Here is a 21,922-nt window from a genome sequence, read left to right as displayed (position 1 = left end):
AACATCCTCGTCCATAATATTCACCCGGGCGAGACTTTCAAGGACGTGTTTCATCTGCCATTGAAAATGGCATTAAGTTTTATAGATTAGTAGGCTGACCTTTTCGTACTTTGGAAGAAGTCAGAAATTAAAGCCCCGTTCTTGGTGTAAATGAGAAACAACAATTTTAATTGTTTCGAATATTTTTGAGAAAATGTAAATTGCTGGGTTGACCGAGAATTATTATGTATATTATATTTGATATAACCAAAAATTGATATTACACTACGAGAAAAAAACTGCTAGCATGTGGAGATTCAAGGACCAGTTGATATTCGAACAAGTCCAGAGAGTTTGCTTTGTAGGTTATTATATGTATGACTAAGCAAATTGAGTGATAGATTGTCCGACTAAGACACAACGATACTTAAGTCAGTATTTGCAAAATAAAAATTTCAAAGAACTAGAGCATTTGACTGGTAATGAAGAACGTACTTTAAAATGAGTTGAGATGACTTATTTATAGATTTTCCGATAATTTTGCGAGTTTTAATCTTTGTGGATTTAGTTGAATTTATGAGCATTGAAAAAAAACTCTAATAAAAAATTAAAAATAGACTGTCTTGTTTAATGGATTGAATAAAGAGCCCAATCTAATGGTCTAAATAAAAATTAGGTCATGAATAATCAATTTTTATATTTATGTAGATACATATTGGAAGAGATTAAATGATGACAATAAATATATATATATATATATATATATTCGAAATATTTTTAATGGGATTTAATTGGATTTATGGGCGATCTTAAAGGTTTAAATGAATCGAATTAATTTGCGAATTTTTTAGGTCATCTCGAAAAACATTTGATTCATATCTGAATTTATAGATTTTGAGCAGAACTCGAACATATTCAAATTTTTTTCACCGTACTCGAGTCCAAATTATATAGTTTGATAGTTCTTGAGCTGCTCCCTTGATATTTAATAAAATAATATAAATATATATAAAATAAATAGATTTCAAGTCTTTAAAGTATTTATTTTCGAGCAAAAGTTCGATCTTTCGAGGCGAAGTTGAACCCGAGCCCTGATTCAAATCGAACTCGAACAAAAAAATTTAAATTTTTCGAGCTTCGAATCAACATTGAATAGTAACTTAAAACATGTTTGGTAGGATTTTTGGATAATATATTTGGTTAATGACAGAGCATTTCAAATGAGATTTTTGTAATTTATCGTCCCATCTGTAAAATATCTAGATTTTGCTTTAATTTTCAGCTATTTTATTACAATAAAATCTTTATAAAATATATTAAAATATAATATGCCTCACCGAAATGGGCCATAAGCTATTTTTTTCAAAACATCGTTGCATCCATGAAAAAAATAACGTCGTGAGACGAGTTAATTATATTTATATTTATATTTATATTTGACATAAAAATTAATATTTTGAAATAAAAATTAATACTTTTTTCACGAGGAATTATCATAATATAATTTCACAAAAATGTTCGTGTAAAAATAAACAATCTATAATAGTTAATGTATGTGCATTTAATATATAAGTGTTAGATAATATAAACTAGTTTCCTACCAATACCCATACCGCGATACACAAGTGCGGGTGACATTATAGAGTGGGCTACTTATAAGCCCTCCTAATTTGTCCGATAAAAATTATAATCGAGGAGACAATGTAATTCGGAAATTCGTTTCCGTTTCGTTTGATCTCGAAATATGAGATCTACGTTAAAAATAAAAATAAAAAATAAAACTTGAAATTTAACTTCATAGATGGTTGAAGAAGAAAATGAATAGAAAATTTTTGGTGATTGGTCGGTTGTTTTTACGTTTTAGGGTATCTTAATCTGATTGTTGGAGTAGTTTAATTCTCAAAGTCAAAACTGTGACTCATTGTATATATAATATATATATATTTCTGCCTCTGCCTTTTAATCTCCAAGTCAAACACCGCTGCGCTACCATTCGATCCTCGCATTTCGATCTCTCAATCCATAGAAACCCGGATTTACGTAGAAATTGTGGGTACATTTTCTGTGTATTTATAGTTTGAGGAGATGGCGGAGAAGAGATATATAGTAGAGGTGGCGCCTTCGAAGCCTGCAAAAGATGGGAAGCCGTCGATGGGGCCGGTTTGTCGAAGTATTTTTGCTAAGGATGGGTTCCCGCCGCCGATTCCCGGGCTCGACTGCTGCTGGGATATTTTCAGGTATTCTTTTTTTTTTTGGTTTGCATATTTTTAATTGAGCTGAATGAACCGAAGATTGTTCATTTCATGATGCAGATTGTTTAATTTGATTCATTACTTTGGAGATCGGGGTTTAAGCTGGAAGGGTTTCTGTTAGTGTTGTATTTGTGAATTTTTTTGGTTGTGCCTGTCTATGCATGGTTTGGAAACGGCAGTCAAAAAGTCGATTTTTTTTATCGCTCCTGAATTATGACAGGGAGACGATTGGCGCAGCTATAGATGGTCTCCTCAAATGATTTTGTTTTAAAATTTAATTTATAGTTCTTTCAATAATAGTTATTTGTTGATTTGATTCAAGACGTATTCGATGACAAGGGTGGCTGCTATGCAATGGGATCTGATTACTTTAAAAAGATTTAAAGCAGTAATTATTTTGTTTGAGAGCTGTGATCTGGCCCCCACAGTTATAGAAATAGTTCAAATTTTATGAAATTGACACGTCCACTCATATGACCCTTTTTTTAAACATATTCCTGTTTTTGCCTGTCCGTGTTTTTTTACTTTCCTTTGGATTTGGTGGTGTAAATTTTGTTTTCCAAATATTATCAAGACATTTAGGTACGTTTCGTCTATAGAATGACGTCTGTACGTGCTCATGTGCAACAAAAGAACGGGATGAAGGAAACAGGCAGCTCCAAAAAATTTACGTTCTTCTTATTACTCTCTACCTGACACCTGCTAGGGTGTTACTTCAACCACACCGGACTACCTAATATATTTTCTTTCATATTTTAATGAGCTATTATTTATCATGTTGGAAAATTCCTATACGCAAGTGTAATAGTTTCATATTTTAAAATTCGAAAGGAATGTTTGAAAAATGAGATCGTTAAGATTTTGTTGAATACAAACAATTCACGAGGTGATGCAATTAAAATATAATGTGGGAAGTGGTCAGCTCATAAAAGTGACTGGTATATGAGCTCTTGGAGAGTCCATGCTTCGTATATTCTGGGCTCTGCTTGAAATTTTGATTTCCCAGATATCTTTTTCATCTTTATTTTCTTTGTCCATGTCACAGTCTATCAGTTGAGAAATATCCCAACAATCGAATGCTTGGCCGTCGTGAAATTGTCAGCGGGAAGGTACAATTTCATTGTAATGATGATTATTTGGGGATCATGTGTACTGTCATCAAATTCATCTTTCATCTGATATTTCTTCTGTTCTATTAGTTTTAACATTGTGATGATCTCTTGGCTAATCATTGTACTATATCTGCTTCACAAGCCTGGAAAATATGTGTGGCTTACTTACAAAGAAGTATACAACATAGTGCTGCAAGTTGGGAATTCCATCCGTAGCTGTGGCTTGGAGGAAGTAAGGCTTGCCATCTTTTATTTTCATGAATCTTTATTATTATTGTCATGAAGCTCCATGTTAAATCCAGTCTTGTTCGATTTTTTATCATATTTCTCGATGAAATTGGTTTCCAATATTGGTGATACTACTCCGATAAGCTCCTTAAAATGTGATACCCGAGTTTGTTTCAATTGGCATTAGTTTCCAACCGATTAACTGTCTTAATCAGATCACTTTAGGTCCACACTTCAACCTTTGCTTCCTAAATACAGAGTAGTCTTTCATGACTGAAATTAATAGCAAATTGTATACCACGCCTCCCCGTGTGCCCACCTTTTTAATCACACTTCATGAATTCATGCAGTTTAAACTTTTTTCACCCCTGCTTCTGTTTATGTGTAATTCCATGATTCGAAGTTACATTTTTGAACAATGTCATTCACACTGACCAATTAACCGACTAACAATCTCAGGGTGGGCGATGTGGAATTTTTGGTGCTAATTGTCCCGAGTGGATTATGAGTATGGAGGTACTTCCTTGATTCTATTTTTATGCCCTTTCTGGATTCATGCCTTCAAGCTTGTAAGCATACTATACAATTTAAGTTTTTTATTTTCCTGTCATATGATAAAAATCGCTGCAGGCCTGTAATGCTCATGGACTTTATTGTGTCCCTTTATATGACACATTAGGTATGTATCATTCCTATTGTTTCATTTGTTTGTGCAGTTCATTTTGTGCCTTGAAAATGAAGCGTCTACCAGCTCATAGGCTTTTGCAGTATTCTGTTTTTTAAATGAAAGAACTAAGTCCAGTTGTTACTGTGAGATTTGTTTTTTGCTCTTACCTGGTTTAGGTGCTGGGGCTGTGGAATTCATCATATGCCATGCTGAAGTTACTCTTACTTTTGTGGAGGAGAAAAAAATTTCTGAGGTACAGTTTTTAGAAGTTAGGACATGGAATTATTGAGTTTCTTAGACATTCTGTGGGAAAGTTTTACCTATGTCTGTTTATCCATTTGTGTTAATAAATAATTTTGGTGTTATATCTCTTGTGAGGCTTGAGCACTTTTAGAGGCATTTAAAGAAGATGTGGCTTTGGCCCTTGACTGTGAATAATTGAATCATGAGACCTGTGGATATGGAATCATGCAACTGAATGCGACCCTTTATTATTTTTTTTGCAGCTGTTGAAAACTTGTTCACATTCATCAAAGTATTTGAGAAGTAAGTATGCGGTCAAGTCAAATTTCTTGGGACTAATGGTTATCGGTTCAAATAAAGGTGGTGAATTTATTATTTTGCATCCTCAACTTCAGCAATTGTGAGTTTCGGGAAAGTCACTTCTCAGCAAAAGGAAGAGGCTGAAAAGTTTGGTGTGGCTATTTATTCTTGGGATGAATTTCTGTCACTGGTAAGCCTGCTGATTTTTTGTTATGGGTACATCCTTTGTGATATTTTATTTGGACTTGCTTTACACTGTGTAGATACTGGTCAACATAAAACAGCTTGGTTAATATTTTCTGCTCAACTTCATTTTTATCAGTGAAGTAATCTATCTCAGTGTTTTACTCGAGGAAGAAATATCTTATGCTATATATTTAGAAAGAGATCTTTGTAGTTTATCTCTTTGTTATGCCCAGTGTATGCTGCTAAAAAAATTTAAACCCTCAGAACCAACCGCATCTTCTAATTTCATATAGGATTTTATACAAATGTCAAATGTATCTCTGATATCTATCTGTCTCTGCAAATACCATACATCAAGCTAGAGGCTTCTTGAATACCTACTTGGGATTCCAAATATTTATTGCCATAAACTTCATTCGGGCCACTGGTACTTGAGGGAATGCACAACTGTCGGTTATATTAATAAGGAGAAATGTAATGGCAACCACATGTTACTTTCCCGTTCTAATCTGCTGATCATGACACGATATGGAGTTGGGACGCTGGCTTTATGAATTTAAGAACTGATAAATTCCGTGTCTAAGTTATGGAAAACGAACAGAATCAAGGGTCTAAGGATACCACTAACAAAAAATATTCTACATTGTTTAATCCAAACACAATAAATACATTAATTCATAAAAAAATCAATCCAAAGCTCATGAATGGAGCTTGTGATGTATCTGAAAAACTACTTGAACCAGCCTGAGATTGATAAATCCAAGTTTGGCATGTTTAAAAAACCGTTTCGAGAAGCTTGCAAGCAGGGTAAATTTGTTTGTGAAAAGGTGGATAATTGAAATCCAGTTTTACGATTGTTGTCTGTTACATGATGTGTTGTCATTATATATTTAGCTACCCGGAATGTCTGTATTTTAGTGTCATTGTTTAGCTCATTCACTTATTTAATGATTGGACTCAATTCCTATTGATATGAACAGAGCCATCAATATTCTCTCTGTGTCATTTGACTCATTTCATGCATTCACCTGATGTTATCCTACGTTAGTTACCCAACATATTATTTTGTTACTTTTCTTTGTACAGGGCGCAAATAAGCACTTCGATCTTCCCGTGAAAAAGAAAACTGACATTTGTACGATTATGTATACTAGTGGAACTACTGGTGACCCTAAGGGTGTTATGATTTCCAACAACAGCATTGTTGCTATGATAGCTGGAGTGCAGCATCTTCTAAAGAGTGTTAATGAAGCGGTGAGTGCCCATCTATTTGTTTTTACTTGTTTTGATGATAATTCACGCAAGATAAAAAAAATTCATTGATGGCATGATATGTGGTAGGCATCAAACAATCAATTAAATTTGATTGAATCACAAATTTTTTTTCCTGTAGTTGACTGTCAAAGATGTATATCTTTCGTACCTTCCCTTGGCACACATCTTTGATCGTATCATTGAAGAGTGTATGATCAATCATGGGGCTTCAATTGGATTCTGGCGTGGGGTAAGATTTTGTTTATCATCCAAGTGTTAGATAATAGAGAACTCGAGTTACATTTTATGCTATTGCGTGTCTGCAGGATGTTAAGTTATTAATAGAAGATATCGGAGAGTTGAAACCCACTATCTTTTGTGCAGTTCCTCGGGTTTTAGATAGAATTTATTCAGGTTTGGTTCCATTATTCGTGATATATCTTGATTACTAAGAGTTTAATGTTGCACCCTTTTGTATCTTCAAAATTTCAAGACTGTAAAGTCGATATAATTCCTGAGAAATGGTCAATATTGAAGAAATAATTCAATCGTCTCCGTGATTCATAATTAAGCTCTCAAGTCAGTCTTGGTTATGTTGTAACTTATCTTTCTATTTCAGGTTTGCAACAGAAAATTTCGTCTGGGGGATTCATTAAGCAAACCATGTTTAATTTTGCTTACTCTTTGTAAGTTTATCGGCAATTTCACTGTACTCTTGGTAGGGGAAAAAGTTATGGAGGTTAGCTATAGATGAGCTTGAGCTGCATTTTGTCCAAATGTTTCTTTTCTTGCTGTCTTCTTGAGAAATGTTGCATCATTTTTTAGTTGAACAAACCGTTCTTGACATCCATCATGATAGCTTTGACTATATCATTAGCAATTTGACCTTTCGGAGCCCCGATCCCCTGGTTTAGCCTGTTTTGAAGCTGAGATATTCATCTTCTCGGTGTAGACCATGGCTGAAAATGGGATCTAATGTTATGAACCCAGACCCATTGGGTCCGATCATTCCAAATTCAGTGGGCCCCATTACTGACAAAGAATGGCCCAAGCCCAAGATTATCAATGTGTATGTTAGGAAGGTGAAGGGAAAAACACGTGAGGGGAGGATATAAAATGTGAGAGGGGTCGGATTGAGAAGACATCCAGTTATATTTCTTGTTGGGTGAGTTACTAGCATTCTGCTAGGGAGAGTGAGATTGAACAGATCAATTATACTATGGGTTTCGTATTACAGTTTAATACAATGTTACGCTTCTTCATGATTGATCTTCCTTCGGTATTTTAATTGCATATTATTGTTGTGAGGCATGACATCTAACTTCTTGACTTTCAATATTTTGGCAATATGCCAAATTTTTTGCAGAAAGCTACGTAGTATGAAGAAGGGCAGTAAACACACAGAGGCATCTCCACTCTGTGACAAAGTTGTTTTCAAGAAAGTAATCAACATCATGCACGTTGGCCTTTTGTATATACTATTCGAATTTTCACAAGAGTGTGACTGCGCTGTTCTGACATGCTTTTCTAGGTAAAACAAGGCTTAGGGGGAAACGTAAGAATTATTTTATCTGGAGCTGCACCTCTTGCATCACATGTGGAAGAGTTTCTGCAAGTGGTGTCATGTTGTCATGTTCTTCAGGGATATGGTATTTTTCAATCACGCTGTGAAACTTGTTAGCAACCCAGTTTTGTGTTTTTGAACGATTCACGGTTTAAAGTATTTGGTTCATTCGACATATGCATATGAACAGTCTTTATTTGTTTATAGATTAGACTGGCAATTTGTGATTGGATGCATTGTTTTCTGTCAATACTTCAGTTTACCATTTTAAAGCATTTGGTTCATCTGGCATATGAACTGTCTTTATTTGTTCATAGATTGGGCTAGCCATTTGTGATTGGATGCGTTGTTTTCTGTGAAGATTTCATCTTACCTTTTCATTCTCTCCCCTAAAAAGTAACCCGTTTTTTCCATTACTTTTGTTGACATTATGAATGATATATTTTCATCCAATCATTTGGCTTTAAAACTTCAACTGGAAAATTTACCGATAATTAACTTGAAAATGTTTGTTAATCATATCCACTAGTTTATGGAGGCTGCACACGCTCATGTTCATGTCGAATCCTCATTTTAATGTTCCATGATATAAATAAAATAAAAAATAATTGTGGAGGGGGAGTTGCTTTTATCAATCTAATATATTTTGGATTGAATTTTAGGTTTTGTCAATTCAACTTTGATGCATTTTCGTGTTTTTTTTATTACTTTCTTAACCCAGAAATTATTCATTTATGTGTAATTTTTTTTTCTTGATCTTCCTGACCTCTTCTTTGTGTTAATTTTTTTGGGGATGTAGGTTTGACAGAAACTTGTGCTGGTACTTTTGTTTCAATTCCAAATGAGATTAATATGCTAGGCACTGTGGGTCCTCCCGTACCCAATGTGGATGTTTGCCTAGAATCTGTTCCTGAAATGGGGTATGATGCTGTCTCAAGAATTCCGCGTGGAGAAGTATGCATACAGGGGGATACTTTATTTTCAGGCTACTTCAAGCGGGAAGACCTTACCAAGGAGGTCTTAATTGATGGCTGGTTTCACACAGGTTATTCCTTACCATTTTGGAATTGATTTCAGGTCTAGCATGTGATGTATGACATCTAATTTTGATGAAACTCTGCTTTGTCAGGAGATATTGGCGAATGGCGACCGGATGGAAGCTTGAAAATTATTGATCGCAAGAAGAACATTTTTAAGCTCTCACAAGGAGAATATGTTGCTGTGGAGAACTTGGAAAATATCTATGGTCTGGTTCCAGATATTGACTCGGTATGTGTTAGCAGTTTTGTTGGGTTTGATGTATCCTAATATCTTGTCCTCTGTGAGGTTGGGATTTTAATGACATGCCAAAAGAAGTTAATTCTCACACTCCATTCACTTTAGAGTAAATGCCTGCAATAGTTTGAGAAACATTAGCTATGAGTTGGAATGGCCGCAGCAGACCTCCTCTACATTCTCTCTTTGACATCACGACTTATTAATTTTGGACTCTTCGATGTCATGTTATTCTTGAATGTAAATTTGTTTGATTTTTGTTTACTTTTTTCTTCTACTGAATTTTCACTTCTTCTATTGGTGCTTTGCTGTTGTACATGTCACAAATTGCTTATAATTTGAACTGCAGGTATGGATTTATGGTAACAGCTTTGAGTCTTTTCTTATTGCAATAATCAACCCAAACAAGGAAGCATTGGAGCAATGGGCTGAAAAGGCTGGTATATCTGGTGATTTTGGTTCCCTCTGTGAAAATGTTGAAGTAAAAGAATACTTTCTTGGGGAACTCACAAGGGTTGCAAAAGAAAAGAAGGTTTTTCTTTTCTCTAGCTACTTCTTTATTTACCAAAACATTTAAGCTCTTAACATTTTCAATCAGTTTTGGTTGCCTCGTGTACCATCACCGGCCAACTGCTGAAAATTTTCTCGTTGTTCCTAAACCCTGCCTGTTATTTTCTTCTTGCAGTTGAAGGGTTTTGAATTTATTAAAGCTGTGCACCTTGATCCGGTACCATTTGATATGGAACGAGACCTCATCACTCCAACTTTTAAGATGAAAAGGCCCCAGATGCTCAAGTACTACCAGGTCAGTAATCTTTGATTGTAATATGCTTTTGTTCCCGTAGTTTGTCTTTTAAACTTTTTGCTACCATTAGTGGTATCTTATTGGAACAATTAACATAGAGTGACGTGGATCGGAGTGCCATTAAGATATAGAACCAAACATCGAAATTTGTTATTTTGTACCCTGAGCAATTGAGATATTTTCCTCTTCAATATGGCTCCACCCCTTGTTTGCAACCTCGAACATCAACTTTATCTTACAATGTGTCGCTCGTGTTCAATTTACGAATGCCTTTTGTTTGCTATTTGCTACAAGGAGTGGATTTATGGGGAAAAAAATGTCTCCAATCGTCGTGGCTCTTGGGAGATTATTCATGTAACCCTCCCAATAACATCGGATCTTCTTATGCAGGACATCATCAACAACATGTACAAAAGTGGGAAATAAACAGGCTCCTCCAAGATACATCCGCAGATAACCACCTTAAAGAATTTGCTCCCGCCATAAATTTTTCGTTCTCGTTTTCGTTTGGTAAGCTTTTGTTCCCAGCTGAGTGAAGAAAATGTTGAGTCAGAACAATGAAAATGGGCTAGATGTTAGTTCGTCTGAAATCTATTGTTTGTGTCTGGTTCATAATTCAATACAACTTTATCATTTTCCTTTTGTTATGTTGTCGTTCTAATACTCTTCGTTCCTTAATTTTCGAGTAACAACGTGAAAAGAATTGCAATCTGTTTATTTATTTTATGTTTATTTAAATGCATTATATTTGATGAGTCTGCGGGTAGAGCGACACATAGTTTGTGGTTAGAAAGGAGTTTGCCTCTAATACAACTCTCAGTTTTTTTTTAAAAAAAATTTATTTTTCAATTTCCATTTTATCACATCTTAAATTTTTTTATTGGGGAAAAAATCCAAATAAATAAATTTTTCTATCAATTTTCTTTTCACTCAATTATTATTATTTATTTATATTTATTTTTCCGATTTTAGTTTGTTATGATATAAAACAGCATAATATATATCTAGACTTAGTTTTATTTTTATTATTTAGATCCAACATGGATCGAACTAATTGATCCTTTTTTCTCTTAGTTTTTACAAACGTTTTTCAGAAAATATAAAATTATATCATGACTTATATAGTTAATACATGTAGTTATTATAATGTGTGTGTGTATATATTAATTATTTTACTATAATATTTAAGAATCTCATATTAACTAATTAATTGACAAAAACTTGTGTGAGACGGTCTCACAGGTCGTATTTTGTGTTACGGATCTTTTATTTGAGTTATCCATGAAAAAATATTATTTTTTATGCTAAGAGTATTATTTTTTGTTGTGACTATCGGTAGGGTTGACATGTCTCACAAATAATGATTCATGAGACCGTCTTACCAGAGATCTACTATAACTAATTTAGTGTGTCATTGTGTAAAAAAATGTTAATATAATTTTATCCCAACATAATATTTGTTATATACCTTTGATAGATTAAGTTTATTAATAATTTTCGTGTATTTCTCCAATTTTTTCTATTTTATCTCAAAATTTCTCAGTTCTTTCTAGTCAGATAAAGTTTTTTTTTAAAAAAAATTATGTATTATAGATATTTCTGTTTTAATTCACTCTAGTATGCTAGTGAAGAATACTTCCTATTATGTCGTCTGGGGCTATATATGACCCTGTCTATTATGTTTCCCAAGATTCACATATATTTTAATATTATTTGATATTATATATGTTTCATTTGGAGATTCATAATTCGTGCTTCACATAATCTTTTTTTTTTTTCAAAAATTGGATTATATTAGCCGGACCGACCAGATGAGAAGCAGAGAATAGAAGCTGCAGGAGGAAGCATCTTAAACTGCAACGGCTGGCGTGTACAAGGAGTTCTTGCCACTTCAAGATCCTTAGGTACAAGATAGCCAAAAATGGAGTCCAGATCCTTGTAAAAACAAAAATGTGTAGCCACGCATATTCTTCAGAATATATCATCATTTACTACACCGAATCTTGTTTAAATTTTACTGATCTAAATGATATTATATATCATAGGTGATCACTCTCTGAAACCGTACGTAGTCTGTGAGGACCCGGACGCTAATCATATACTTAATCATCATTGGGACAATTTAATCAATTACAATAAAGAGGGTCTAAATTTTTTTTTTTTAAATTGCGGAACGTAATGGTATTCAATCTAATATACATATCAATATAAAAGTACAAGTCTTGTACAACAAACATCAAATTTAAACTAAGGTTCAACAACTAATTATCAAGTGCTGAATCTTATCTACAGCAATGTCAAAGTCCGTAGTCTCCACTCTAATCACGATCTCTCATCATCTCCTCGACCCTGATCATGTCCCACCTGTTGCCATGCACACATACAAACACGACAACAGCCGGATAACACCGGTGAGAAATATATCCCAGTATAAATCAACGAAACATGCAATCATATAAACAATGTAAAAGCATGTAACATATATCAGTAACATGTATCAAAATCTGAAACATAATCAATATAAAATCGTCAATCAACTCATGACTCCATATCTCAGACTAGACTCTTTCCTAGTCTAGGGATCCCGGTTTTCAGATGTTGGTATTCCATATCGAACATCAGTAATAGAAGAAACTCCAATTCTATCCACTTCGATATAACCGAACATCCGGTGTCTTGACCTATCCGTCACAGACTTTGGCACTATCGCCAACTCACTATTTTGTGACAATGTGCAATGTGCCAGTGACGATCCATCACTATCGGCACTTATGTCACCAGATCACTCGTCTAATACTCGTCTAATACATGCTTTCTATAAATCAATAGAACAAGCATATCAATTCAAATCAATGCACACAATAACAATAAGTATGTGATTTAGGGAAACTCAAGTATATCATACTCGAGTCGTTCTCCCGGTACCACATTGACTTATACCTTTCTTTTATTGTAGTTCTGACGACGTTCCTGTCTGGAATTCAAAGTCTCTCAACACTCAATCTGGCAATGACAATATCAATAGTACCATATCAATATACTGCTAAAATCAATACCAATCTGATCAATCTAGATTTAACTCAAAATCAATGGCATAACGGAACAATCTGAATATCCCCATCAATACAATATCAACAGATAATAATTACAATCCATAATTGATATCCAACACAATCTGTAATCAATTCATAATTCAAATCTGTCCAATATCAATCAATATAATATGAAAAACCATAACAATTCCATAATCAATATGTTTCTCAATCTGACTGCGATTATATGATGTCTAACATATCAGAAACACCATATATGAATCATATTCGATTCCAGCAATATCATAATTTCAAATCTTAACAAAACGTAACAAAACTTACGTCCAGTTGTAGCTTGCGTCGATAGGAACACAGTACTGAAGTTGGATTCAAAATCTAACGGACGGATCGAAATATAAAGGCGTAAATATTTTTCACTCTTTCCCCCAGAGCTTCTCTCAATTGCTTTGATGTTGGAATGAAGAAATGAATCCTTTTTCATATAAATTGCATGGCCAGCAAACATGGCATGATTCTTTGCACTGCACGTCTCGCGTATATGCGCGACCATCCTCGGCGCATATGCGCGAGACATAATGTCTCGGCGCGTACTCATCACGGCAACTCACGCATATGCGCTCCCTCGTTCGGCGCATATGCGCGAGGTCCTTTACCATTCTTCACAACTCTCGGGTACCCTCGCGCACATGCGCGGATCCATGTCGCGCATATGCGCAAGGTTCTCTGCCCACTCCGCACATATGCGCCCGGCATGAACGCGCATATGCGCGAGGCTCAATCCTCACACATAATTCAAATCTCCTTTCCGCCTATCCCGGTCTAATCTGCTCCATCTATAATTACATCAATTAATAAACAATTCATTTCAAATTAACAATACAGCAAATCCCGGGCATTACATAGTCTCAGAGCCCGAGGTCATGGTCACCAAAAGAACAGAGTCGGACGACTTCCTCATAATATCCACAGATGGCCTGTGGGATGTGTTGTGCAATACGGTCGCGTGTCAAGTCGTAAAGAACTGTCTAGGTGGGACAATAGAGCCGCAAACCGGTGCTCCGGAAGCGGCGGCAGCATTGGCCAAGGTAGCCATTGCCAAGGGAAGTAGAGACAACATTAGCGTCGTAGTCAGGGACAGAGCCACCCCAAAGGTTGGGTTGGGCTCCAGTCCAGGCTACATTTTTGAGTTTAATCAGTGTAAGGCCCGAGATTTTATCATTTTAATCCGAAATTATTTAATTTATGAATTTGGAATGTTGAGTCATATTCCATGGTTTTACAATTCCATAGAATTGAAATTGAATGAAAAAGAGTTGTGAGGACCAAATTGCAAATAGTGAAGATTTCAGGGGCTAAAGTGCAATTAATGAGATTTGAGTGGGACACTTGTCTTGCCATGCTTTAAAGGGTGTAAATTCTTCATATTGCATTCAGCATTTCCAGAAAGAGATCGAGACCTCCATAGATTAACCCTCAAGCTTTATTAATTCTTAGAAATTTGATTGTGCAAGATCCGTACATCAGAATTTCAATCCGAGTTTAGTTATGTGATCCTATCGAAAAAAAGTATGTAAGTCTTATTTATTTCCGGCATGATTCGAAAATATGATGTCGAAGAAATTGTGATTTGATTGTTATTATGCGTTCTGGATATACTGGTAATCGTACAATCGAAACCGGATTGAAGATCAGACGGTTTATGAAATTGTTATGATTTTTCAGATTATATTGATTGAGATTGAACAGATTTGAATTATGGATTATAATTATGATGATATTGTTATCGGTTATGAGTTATAGATAGTATCTCTTGTTGTTGACTGGTTGGGTATATCGAGATTGTGCCGTTATGCCGTCGACATTGATCAGATTATGTTGAATATGGACCAGAACAGGTCTAGAATTGAGTTGTATATTGATATTATACTTCTCGATATGTCATTTCAGATTCGATTGACATTGACAGCTTCGAATTCCAGACTTGGACTTCGCCAGATCGACAAAAGAAAGGTATAAATCAATGATTGCACATGGAGAATGATCGAGTGAGATATAACTTGAGTTTTCCTAAATTACATACTTATTTGTTATTCATTTGATATATTTGAATTCATTGAATTTATATGCTTGTTATATTGATTTATAGAAAGCATGATTTAGACGATTGATTTGAGATATAGAGTATTTGGCAGATGTGCCAAGTCGTGACAGAGTTATTGGCAGAGGTGCCATGTCACTGGACGTTTGGTTTATATCGATGTTGCTTAGAATGCAGATCAGCTTCTATTGCAAATATTCGATATAGTGTACCAAAGTCTGGGAGTAAGAACGTACCCCCATCTAGCTGAGGAGAGTAGGTGAGTTGTTGCGTTCTTATTCAATCGGGATCCCTAGACTAGGCCGGATTGAGTCGAGTCAAAGAATAAGAGTCAGAGTTTGATTTACAGACTTGTATCAATTATGTTTCATAGATTATGTTACATGTTTGTATCGATTTATGTTTCAGATTATGATTCAAGTTTTTAATAAATGTTTATGATTTTTATACATTGCATGTATACATTGTTTATACTGAGAATTCTATTCTCACCGAAGTTATCCGGCTGTTGTTGTGTTTGTATGTGTGCATGACAACAGGTGGGACAGAATCAGGGTCAAGAAGAGAATGAGAGGTGGTGATTAAAGTGGTGATTCCGGACTTAGACGTGGAACTAGTAGTTTATCACTGGTTATGTGATTGAGATGACACTAGTTTATTTATGATTGTACTTTGAACAGATTTTGTACTTTAGATCATGATGTATATATTGCACTGATCGTGTATTTAAATAAAATGGAATATAACTTGTTGTATAGATTTGTACACTTGTTTATACATGGCCCAATTAAAAAAAAATTTAGACCTTGTTTAATTAATTGATCCAATTATTCCCAAAAAACGATTAAGAAGATGATTAGCGTCCGAGTCCCCACAGTTAGGAATATGGATTGAGTTTTTTTTTTTTTTTTAATTTTAGCCTTGTATTTTTAATTTTTAGCCCAATTTTTAGCCCATTTCCTGAGGGTTTTTTTTCATAGCCGTTCCCCCCAAAATGAAAACAAGAGGATGAGAGCTGCTAGTCTCCTGCTGGTTGGAAATTTCACGCGAAGATGAGTTATAGTCAATGAAAAACCGCGGGGCACATCTTCAGTAGTTTATATCTGGTTTGTATAACTCTATAATATTAATAGTTAATTTTTAAATATTTGATTTATATTATTTAATGTTTTTTATCGATTCATTCAGGCCAGGATCAAAATATTTTCTAGCTACGTCTCTGGGGATAGTTGTGCAGTTGAACTGAATCGGTATCAACTTTTGTTTGTAATTTTATTTCTTTTCTGGAATAAACTCGTGTCTGTGAATCTGTCATCTGTGTTATTTCATCTATTACTATTTTTTTTTTTTTGGTGGCTTTAGAGTTGAATGTTATAAAAGTATTCCGAGTCTTTGACTTGGATTTGCTTTCTTAGTCGTGGTTCCGTTTTGTAAAGTAGGAGTCGTAAGGGTTATGACTGAGTTTTTAATTTGCACTTTCAGGGAAGTTATTTATTTAGTTTTGGTTTCTTACATATTTAAAAACATATAACTTTCATATTCTCATGTCTTTGCTTAGTTCTTAACTTTTACTATACTGTTTAATTTAATTTATACATAAAGTAAAATAAAATTGTATAGTTTTAATATATTTGAAAAATATATTAAAGGATTTTTGTTAGTTTGTCCCAAAAATAAAATTTTCAATTCGGTGAAGAAAAAAACAAGAAAATGTCAGATAAAAAAAGCACTAGGTATTTTGCTCAATCAAGAATCATGTGAAATATGCAACAGTCGTCCAACACAAATAATGGCAACAACGGAATTCTCAGACTCGCCAAATAGTACAAATCAACAAGACTTTTTTTTTTATTTCTCACACACATTTTCAATGTCTATTCCACTGTCTGGTTACATATTCTACGGGCAGAAGAAGTGAATAAGAAAGAGGATGAGCACTTGTCTAATCTTTGATCGTCTCTTCTCTACTTTCGATCTCATTTCAACCTTGCCCGACCGAGATCACAAATCAACACGCAATTCAAATTCACAGAAACTTTAGAAAAAGAAATATCAAATTCTTGATCACTGTCTTGTATAGCTGCACAATTCTTGATCACAGAACCGGATTAAAAACCGATTGGAGTATAACTTTGGTTACACAAGAGTATAACTTGATACCAGGACCTCTGCTGAAGAAGCCGAGTGGATATAAACGAATTCAAGGCTTTTCCCAGCAGCCAAAGTGTGTATCCATTCAGGGAAGAAGTACGAACTACCAGACTTTGCAAGACCCCATATCGGACCATAGAGCTTGGAAATATCGAGTTTCAGAGTCTTCAGGTTTTTGGGAGATTTGTTGGTGATTGTTGCCAAATATCTGTGGTAAGTTACTCCGTTCTGTATCCATGAAGTTGTAAGCTTTTGAGTGATACCGATTGGCTTGGCTGATGAATCTGCAAATCCGGTTGTGGGGTTTAATATGCAATCCAAGAATGAAGATTTCGTCTGTCTATAGCAAGGTTTCTTTCTGGTAAACAACGCAATAGGGAAAAAATGAATGTGTTGAATGGTACCTGGAAATGGATCTATAACCGGCTTCATAGCTGGAGTTGGAATATTGACAATCGGTTTAAGTGCAGGCAGCTCGACTAAGATCACGAATGCCACAAAACATTAATTCTCGCCTCTAGTTCTTAAAGTTGGTATCAACTATCAAGAAAGTCTTTGGATGAAGTGAACAAACCTGGAAGGAGCTGGTTATAGCCACCATGACCACCATGTAGCCTTGCCAATACGCCAAGAAGTGGGGCATTGTTGTAAGTTGCAGGCTCAGTTTGTTCATAATCGTCCCTTTGATCAGCAAAATTGTCGTAAGCATCAGGTCCTCCAACAACGGCACCGGTAAGAAGATTCGGGTCACTTCGCTTTCTCTTATACCATGTGGAATAGCCTCCCCTGCAGCTAACAAATGAAGGATCTACCTTAAAAGATACAATCGAGGAAGCCCTGTGGTGCACTTGTCTAGGATAATTGTTTCCATATCCAACCATGTAACTCGTAGCTCGTGGGTTAAATCCAAGAATGTAGTCCACCTAACCTCAAAAACAAGAGCCAATCATATTTGATATCAACTACTTTTCTCTAAACATCAACAACGAAAATCTTCAAGTGCTCCCAAAAATTGAGCTAACGAAAAGTAGGCCCAACTATCTACTTTTACTATAACAAATATTCACATTCGAAACATAGATTTTAAGTGGAAATGGATATGAAAGTGGTGAATGATGTTAGCATAAGCAAGCACCTGAGATTTAGCAAAGGAGAAAAGCTCGGAGGACGAGACGTAGCCAGATGCACATTTGAGGGATTTGCCAGCTGATGTGAGATAGTCTGAGTAGACAGTCATAATAAACGTAGCACTGGTCACAAACTGCATGTTGTTCCATCTTTGTCTAAATATGAGCCCTCCAGGTGTCCTTTGAACGTTGAGCGTCCCCTTTCCCAGGCAGGAACACATGAAGAACTCGGCCTTCTCCAGATAACCCTCAAAAACTGAAGTATATCTTCCACCTTTCCCTGCCATCAGAAGCTGCAAAAACATATACAATGCCGATCGGTATCTTGAAAATTTATCTTGATCAGTCGTATATCTCATCTTTTATGCCAAACTACAACATTTTTAAAAAACTGAAATGAGATCATACGAGTATCATAATCTAAGTTTATATCCAGATCTTGAAAAATAATTTATCATGAGTACGTAACTTCAAAATCAAGAAAAAGTAACCTTAGCAACAAGGGTTTGAACACCCTGCATACTTAACATCCCAACCAAATTCAGTCATGGCCCAATAAGTTCCACCAAGTGAATCACCATGGTCTCCTAAGTAATTCAAGTAGTACTCATTATTTGTTGCCTTGTACAGCCATGCGGCTGCCCACAACAGTTCATCCTGCCCCCATAACAATTCAATTATATTTTCAAAAATATACAAAAATAAAAGTAGCATTAATAAAGGGCTGGGATCACATACAGCATATCCACTAATAGATCGATAATATTTCTGTGCTACTCTGATGCTACTGTCATATTTTCCCCTGTACTTGTCAGCAAAGTCAAATAGCTGAAACCAACAAAGGACGAGTTTAATGCAAATCGGGCACATAGGAAAAAAAATTGATATTTCATAGATGATATGACTCGGCGGTTCAGCATGAAAGGGCACCAAATCTGTACGGTTCAGCGTGGATGATAAATATTATATAATTACATATAATATTTATGAGGGAACTTATTCCACAGGTAACATATTTACTACACAAAAACTTATTAAATCGTCACACCATCAATTTTATGTGTACGAATCTCTTATTCGTACGACCCATTATTTTTTTTATGTACCGTTATATCTTATTTATGAAGGTCCTAAATCTTGCTTAAAATATCAAGCTTCTTGTCCATGAGCCCACCGACTGATACTTACAAGAGATCAGATCCCTGAAGATTTTTGCAATAAATGTGTCATCCACTGCTACAGTGCACCGAGACCAACCACCTTCGATTAACTACCTAATTATTGTCATCCTGGAACAGGGGATCCAACTTCAAATTTTGTTGACGACTAGAATAAATTACCTGGTACGCATGTTTGAGGAGCTCCACCGAGTAGGAAGGATTGTAGCGGCGGAAGACCATGGAGGCAGCGGCCATGGCGGCAGCTGTCTCTCCTGCGAGGTCGGAACCTGGGTGGCTGGGGTCGATCTTGTAAGCAGCTCTTGATGTGGTCATGTCCTCTGGCCTCTGCCAGCAGTTGTGGTCTGTGTTTCCATCTCCCACCTTCACTTAACCAAAAATGACATTGAAACATTTTTTTTCCTGATTAATAGTTATCAAAGATACTGCATTGTCGGCCAAGGGTTCGTTTGAGTTAATGTAATGATGATCATGAAGAACATATTTGTAACCTGGATGTTAAGTGTTAACGATCATCATCTAATTGGAAATAGAGTGACACGCTGAATAAAATAGATTATATTGCATTTATACTAGAATTTCATATATAAAAGATGTCATTTTTCTTTTTTAAAATTTTCAGTCTCTAAAAATGACTTGGGAAAAGTGGTTTACCTCTCCGTAGAGAATATATGGATGGGGATGAGCTTTAATGAAGTAATCAGTGCCCCATTTGATGGCATCAATGGCGTGCCCAAGTTCCCCACTACCACCCATTTGCCTTCCATATTCTATTACGCTCCAAGACATCATCGTAATGGTGAATGCCATCGGCAAACCGAATTTAACGTTGTCCCCTGCGTCGTAGTATCCTCCCACCAGATCCACCTGCAATAGTTCAGCGATCCCAAACGAAAATGACAATTGACAAACCAGAATTGGACATACGAGATTTGGTATGGAAAATGAAGGGAAACTCACGCCACTGATTTTTCCATCGTTGAGCCCAGAATGACCCCTCCATTTCACTCTTTGGTTACTGGGCAAGTAACCAGATCTCTGAGCTTCAAAGAAAAGAATACTCTTGCTAAGAGCTTGGCCGTAGTCATGGCCAGCCAATGCCCGAGGAAGGAGAGCCCAAAGCACCAAAAACAGAGGAGCCATTGAAAAACAGAGCCCTGAAGATTTTTCCAATCAAAACTTGTAACAACAACGTGGAAAAAAAATTTAAACTCAAATGGGCTGCACAGACATATATAAACCTCTGCTGTTCCAGTTTCACCAGCTAAAACTTGATATAAACTCAACAACGAGCGAAGTGCTACACTCGAAAAGAAGTATAGAAGGAAGAAAGGCGGGGATTGAGAGAAAGGAAAGGGATAAAGACATATTATATAAAGAGATGAGGGAGGAAATGGTACAGAAAGATGGGCAGATACTAATAAATGCTGTCATGTATATTTCAAGTGTCGATGATATTATTGAACTCAAAACATAAATTACAGGGTTTCCATGTTCTTTACGAAGGGAAGATGAAAATGGAGCCATGTGCTGCTGCTGCTGTTGTTTGGCGCTTTCAAGGTTAAGGTGAATAACGAGATCCAAGTGTAAGTTCAATATGCGCAATCGGCTTCCATTGATTCGGGTCGGGCCACCGACTTGAGCTTCCCGCCTAAATGTGCTTCCCAGTTCGTTTCTTCTTTGAAAAAGGTAAACCGTTAAAAAAGGTCTTTTGATTCACACGGAAAGATAAAACAAGAAATATAGACATTGAAGTAATTTAATAAAAGGAGGATTGGATTCAAAATTTGAGTAGGTCTCTCGTGAGATGGTATCACGAATCTTTATCTTTGAAACAGGTCAACCCTATCGATATTCACAATAAAAAGTAATAATCTTAACATAAAAAGTAATACTTTTTTATGCATGATCCAAATAAGAGATCCGTCTCACAAAATATGACATGTGAGACCATCTCACACAAGTTTTTGCCCCAAAATTTTACGTTAATTAATTGATCAACTTAACTGAATATTTAGTTTTATACACATAAAAATATGTAAAGCTTGATAATTCTATTTTCGAGTATTTTCTTCTATAAAATTATATAGTTTATAATTTACATGTTGCAAGAAATATTTTGACGCGAAAGGAATGGGTTTTATCACCTTTTTTAAAAAAATTAGTAGTTTGTTTTTTCAAATATGAATTAACAATAAAAAAAAATTGATCAAAACCAGACAAATATGTATGTATATAACAATGAGCCTACCGGGCCTCGATATGATCCGGGTTAATATGAACCGATGTAATCTTTTGGTCGATAAGGTTGGGCTTTTTAACTGAGTTTGGTTTTGATGAGCCCGATATGGGATTTGGCCCGTCAATGAACCGTCGGACCATTTACAGCTCTATTATCATTTATTTTAAATATTCTGTAATAATTTATTAATATCAATTCAAATTATGGA

At 35.4% G+C, this 21,922-nt stretch overlaps 1 protein-coding gene and 1 pseudogene across 1 annotated transcript; one reads left to right on the top strand and one right to left on the bottom strand.

Moving 5' to 3' along the window:
- The first annotated feature begins 1,928 nt into the window (after positions 1-1,928).
- LOC142552240 (long chain acyl-CoA synthetase 4-like) lies at positions 1,929-10,586 on the top strand. The gene is made up of 19 exons (XM_075661940.1): positions 1,929-2,216; positions 3,277-3,340; positions 3,486-3,575; positions 4,031-4,087; positions 4,202-4,250; positions 4,415-4,491; positions 4,745-4,784; positions 4,877-4,971; positions 6,054-6,221; positions 6,361-6,471; positions 6,548-6,635; positions 6,841-6,907; positions 7,588-7,663; positions 7,753-7,870; positions 8,585-8,830; positions 8,915-9,054; positions 9,410-9,592; positions 9,746-9,865; positions 10,256-10,586. The coding sequence occupies exons 1-19, from the start codon at positions 2,065-2,067 to the stop codon at positions 10,289-10,291; spliced, it is 1,977 nt and encodes a 658-aa protein (XP_075518055.1). The 5' UTR covers positions 1,929-2,064; the 3' UTR covers positions 10,292-10,586.
- A 6,172-nt stretch (positions 10,587-16,758) lies between these two features.
- Positions 16,759-20,997, bottom strand: LOC142552239 (endoglucanase 6-like; annotated as a pseudogene).
- Positions 20,998-21,922: the final 925 nt, after the last annotated feature.

The sequence above is a fragment of the Primulina tabacum genome, chromosome 7 (assembly GCF_025594145.1).
Source record: "Primulina tabacum isolate GXHZ01 chromosome 7, ASM2559414v2, whole genome shotgun sequence".
Classification (NCBI taxonomy): Eukaryota; Viridiplantae; Streptophyta; class Magnoliopsida; order Lamiales; family Gesneriaceae; genus Primulina; species Primulina tabacum.
This window is presented reverse-complemented; position numbering and strand designations above follow the sequence as displayed.

What these genes read in the sequence shown, in the direction of transcription:
- LOC142552240 (XM_075661940.1), top strand. Translation starts at nt 2,065, where the DNA reads ATGGCGGAGAAGAGATATATAGTAGAGGTGGCGCCTTCGAAGCCTGCA. An exon ending in TGATGGCTGGTTTCACACAG is followed by an intron (nt 8,831 to 8,914) that starts GTTATTCCTTAC and finishes CTGCTTTGTCAG; the next exon opens with GAGATATTGGCGAATGGCGA. An exon ending in AGATGCTCAAGTACTACCAG is followed by an intron (nt 9,866 to 10,255) that starts GTCAGTAATCTT and finishes CTTCTTATGCAG; the next exon opens with GACATCATCAACAACATGTA.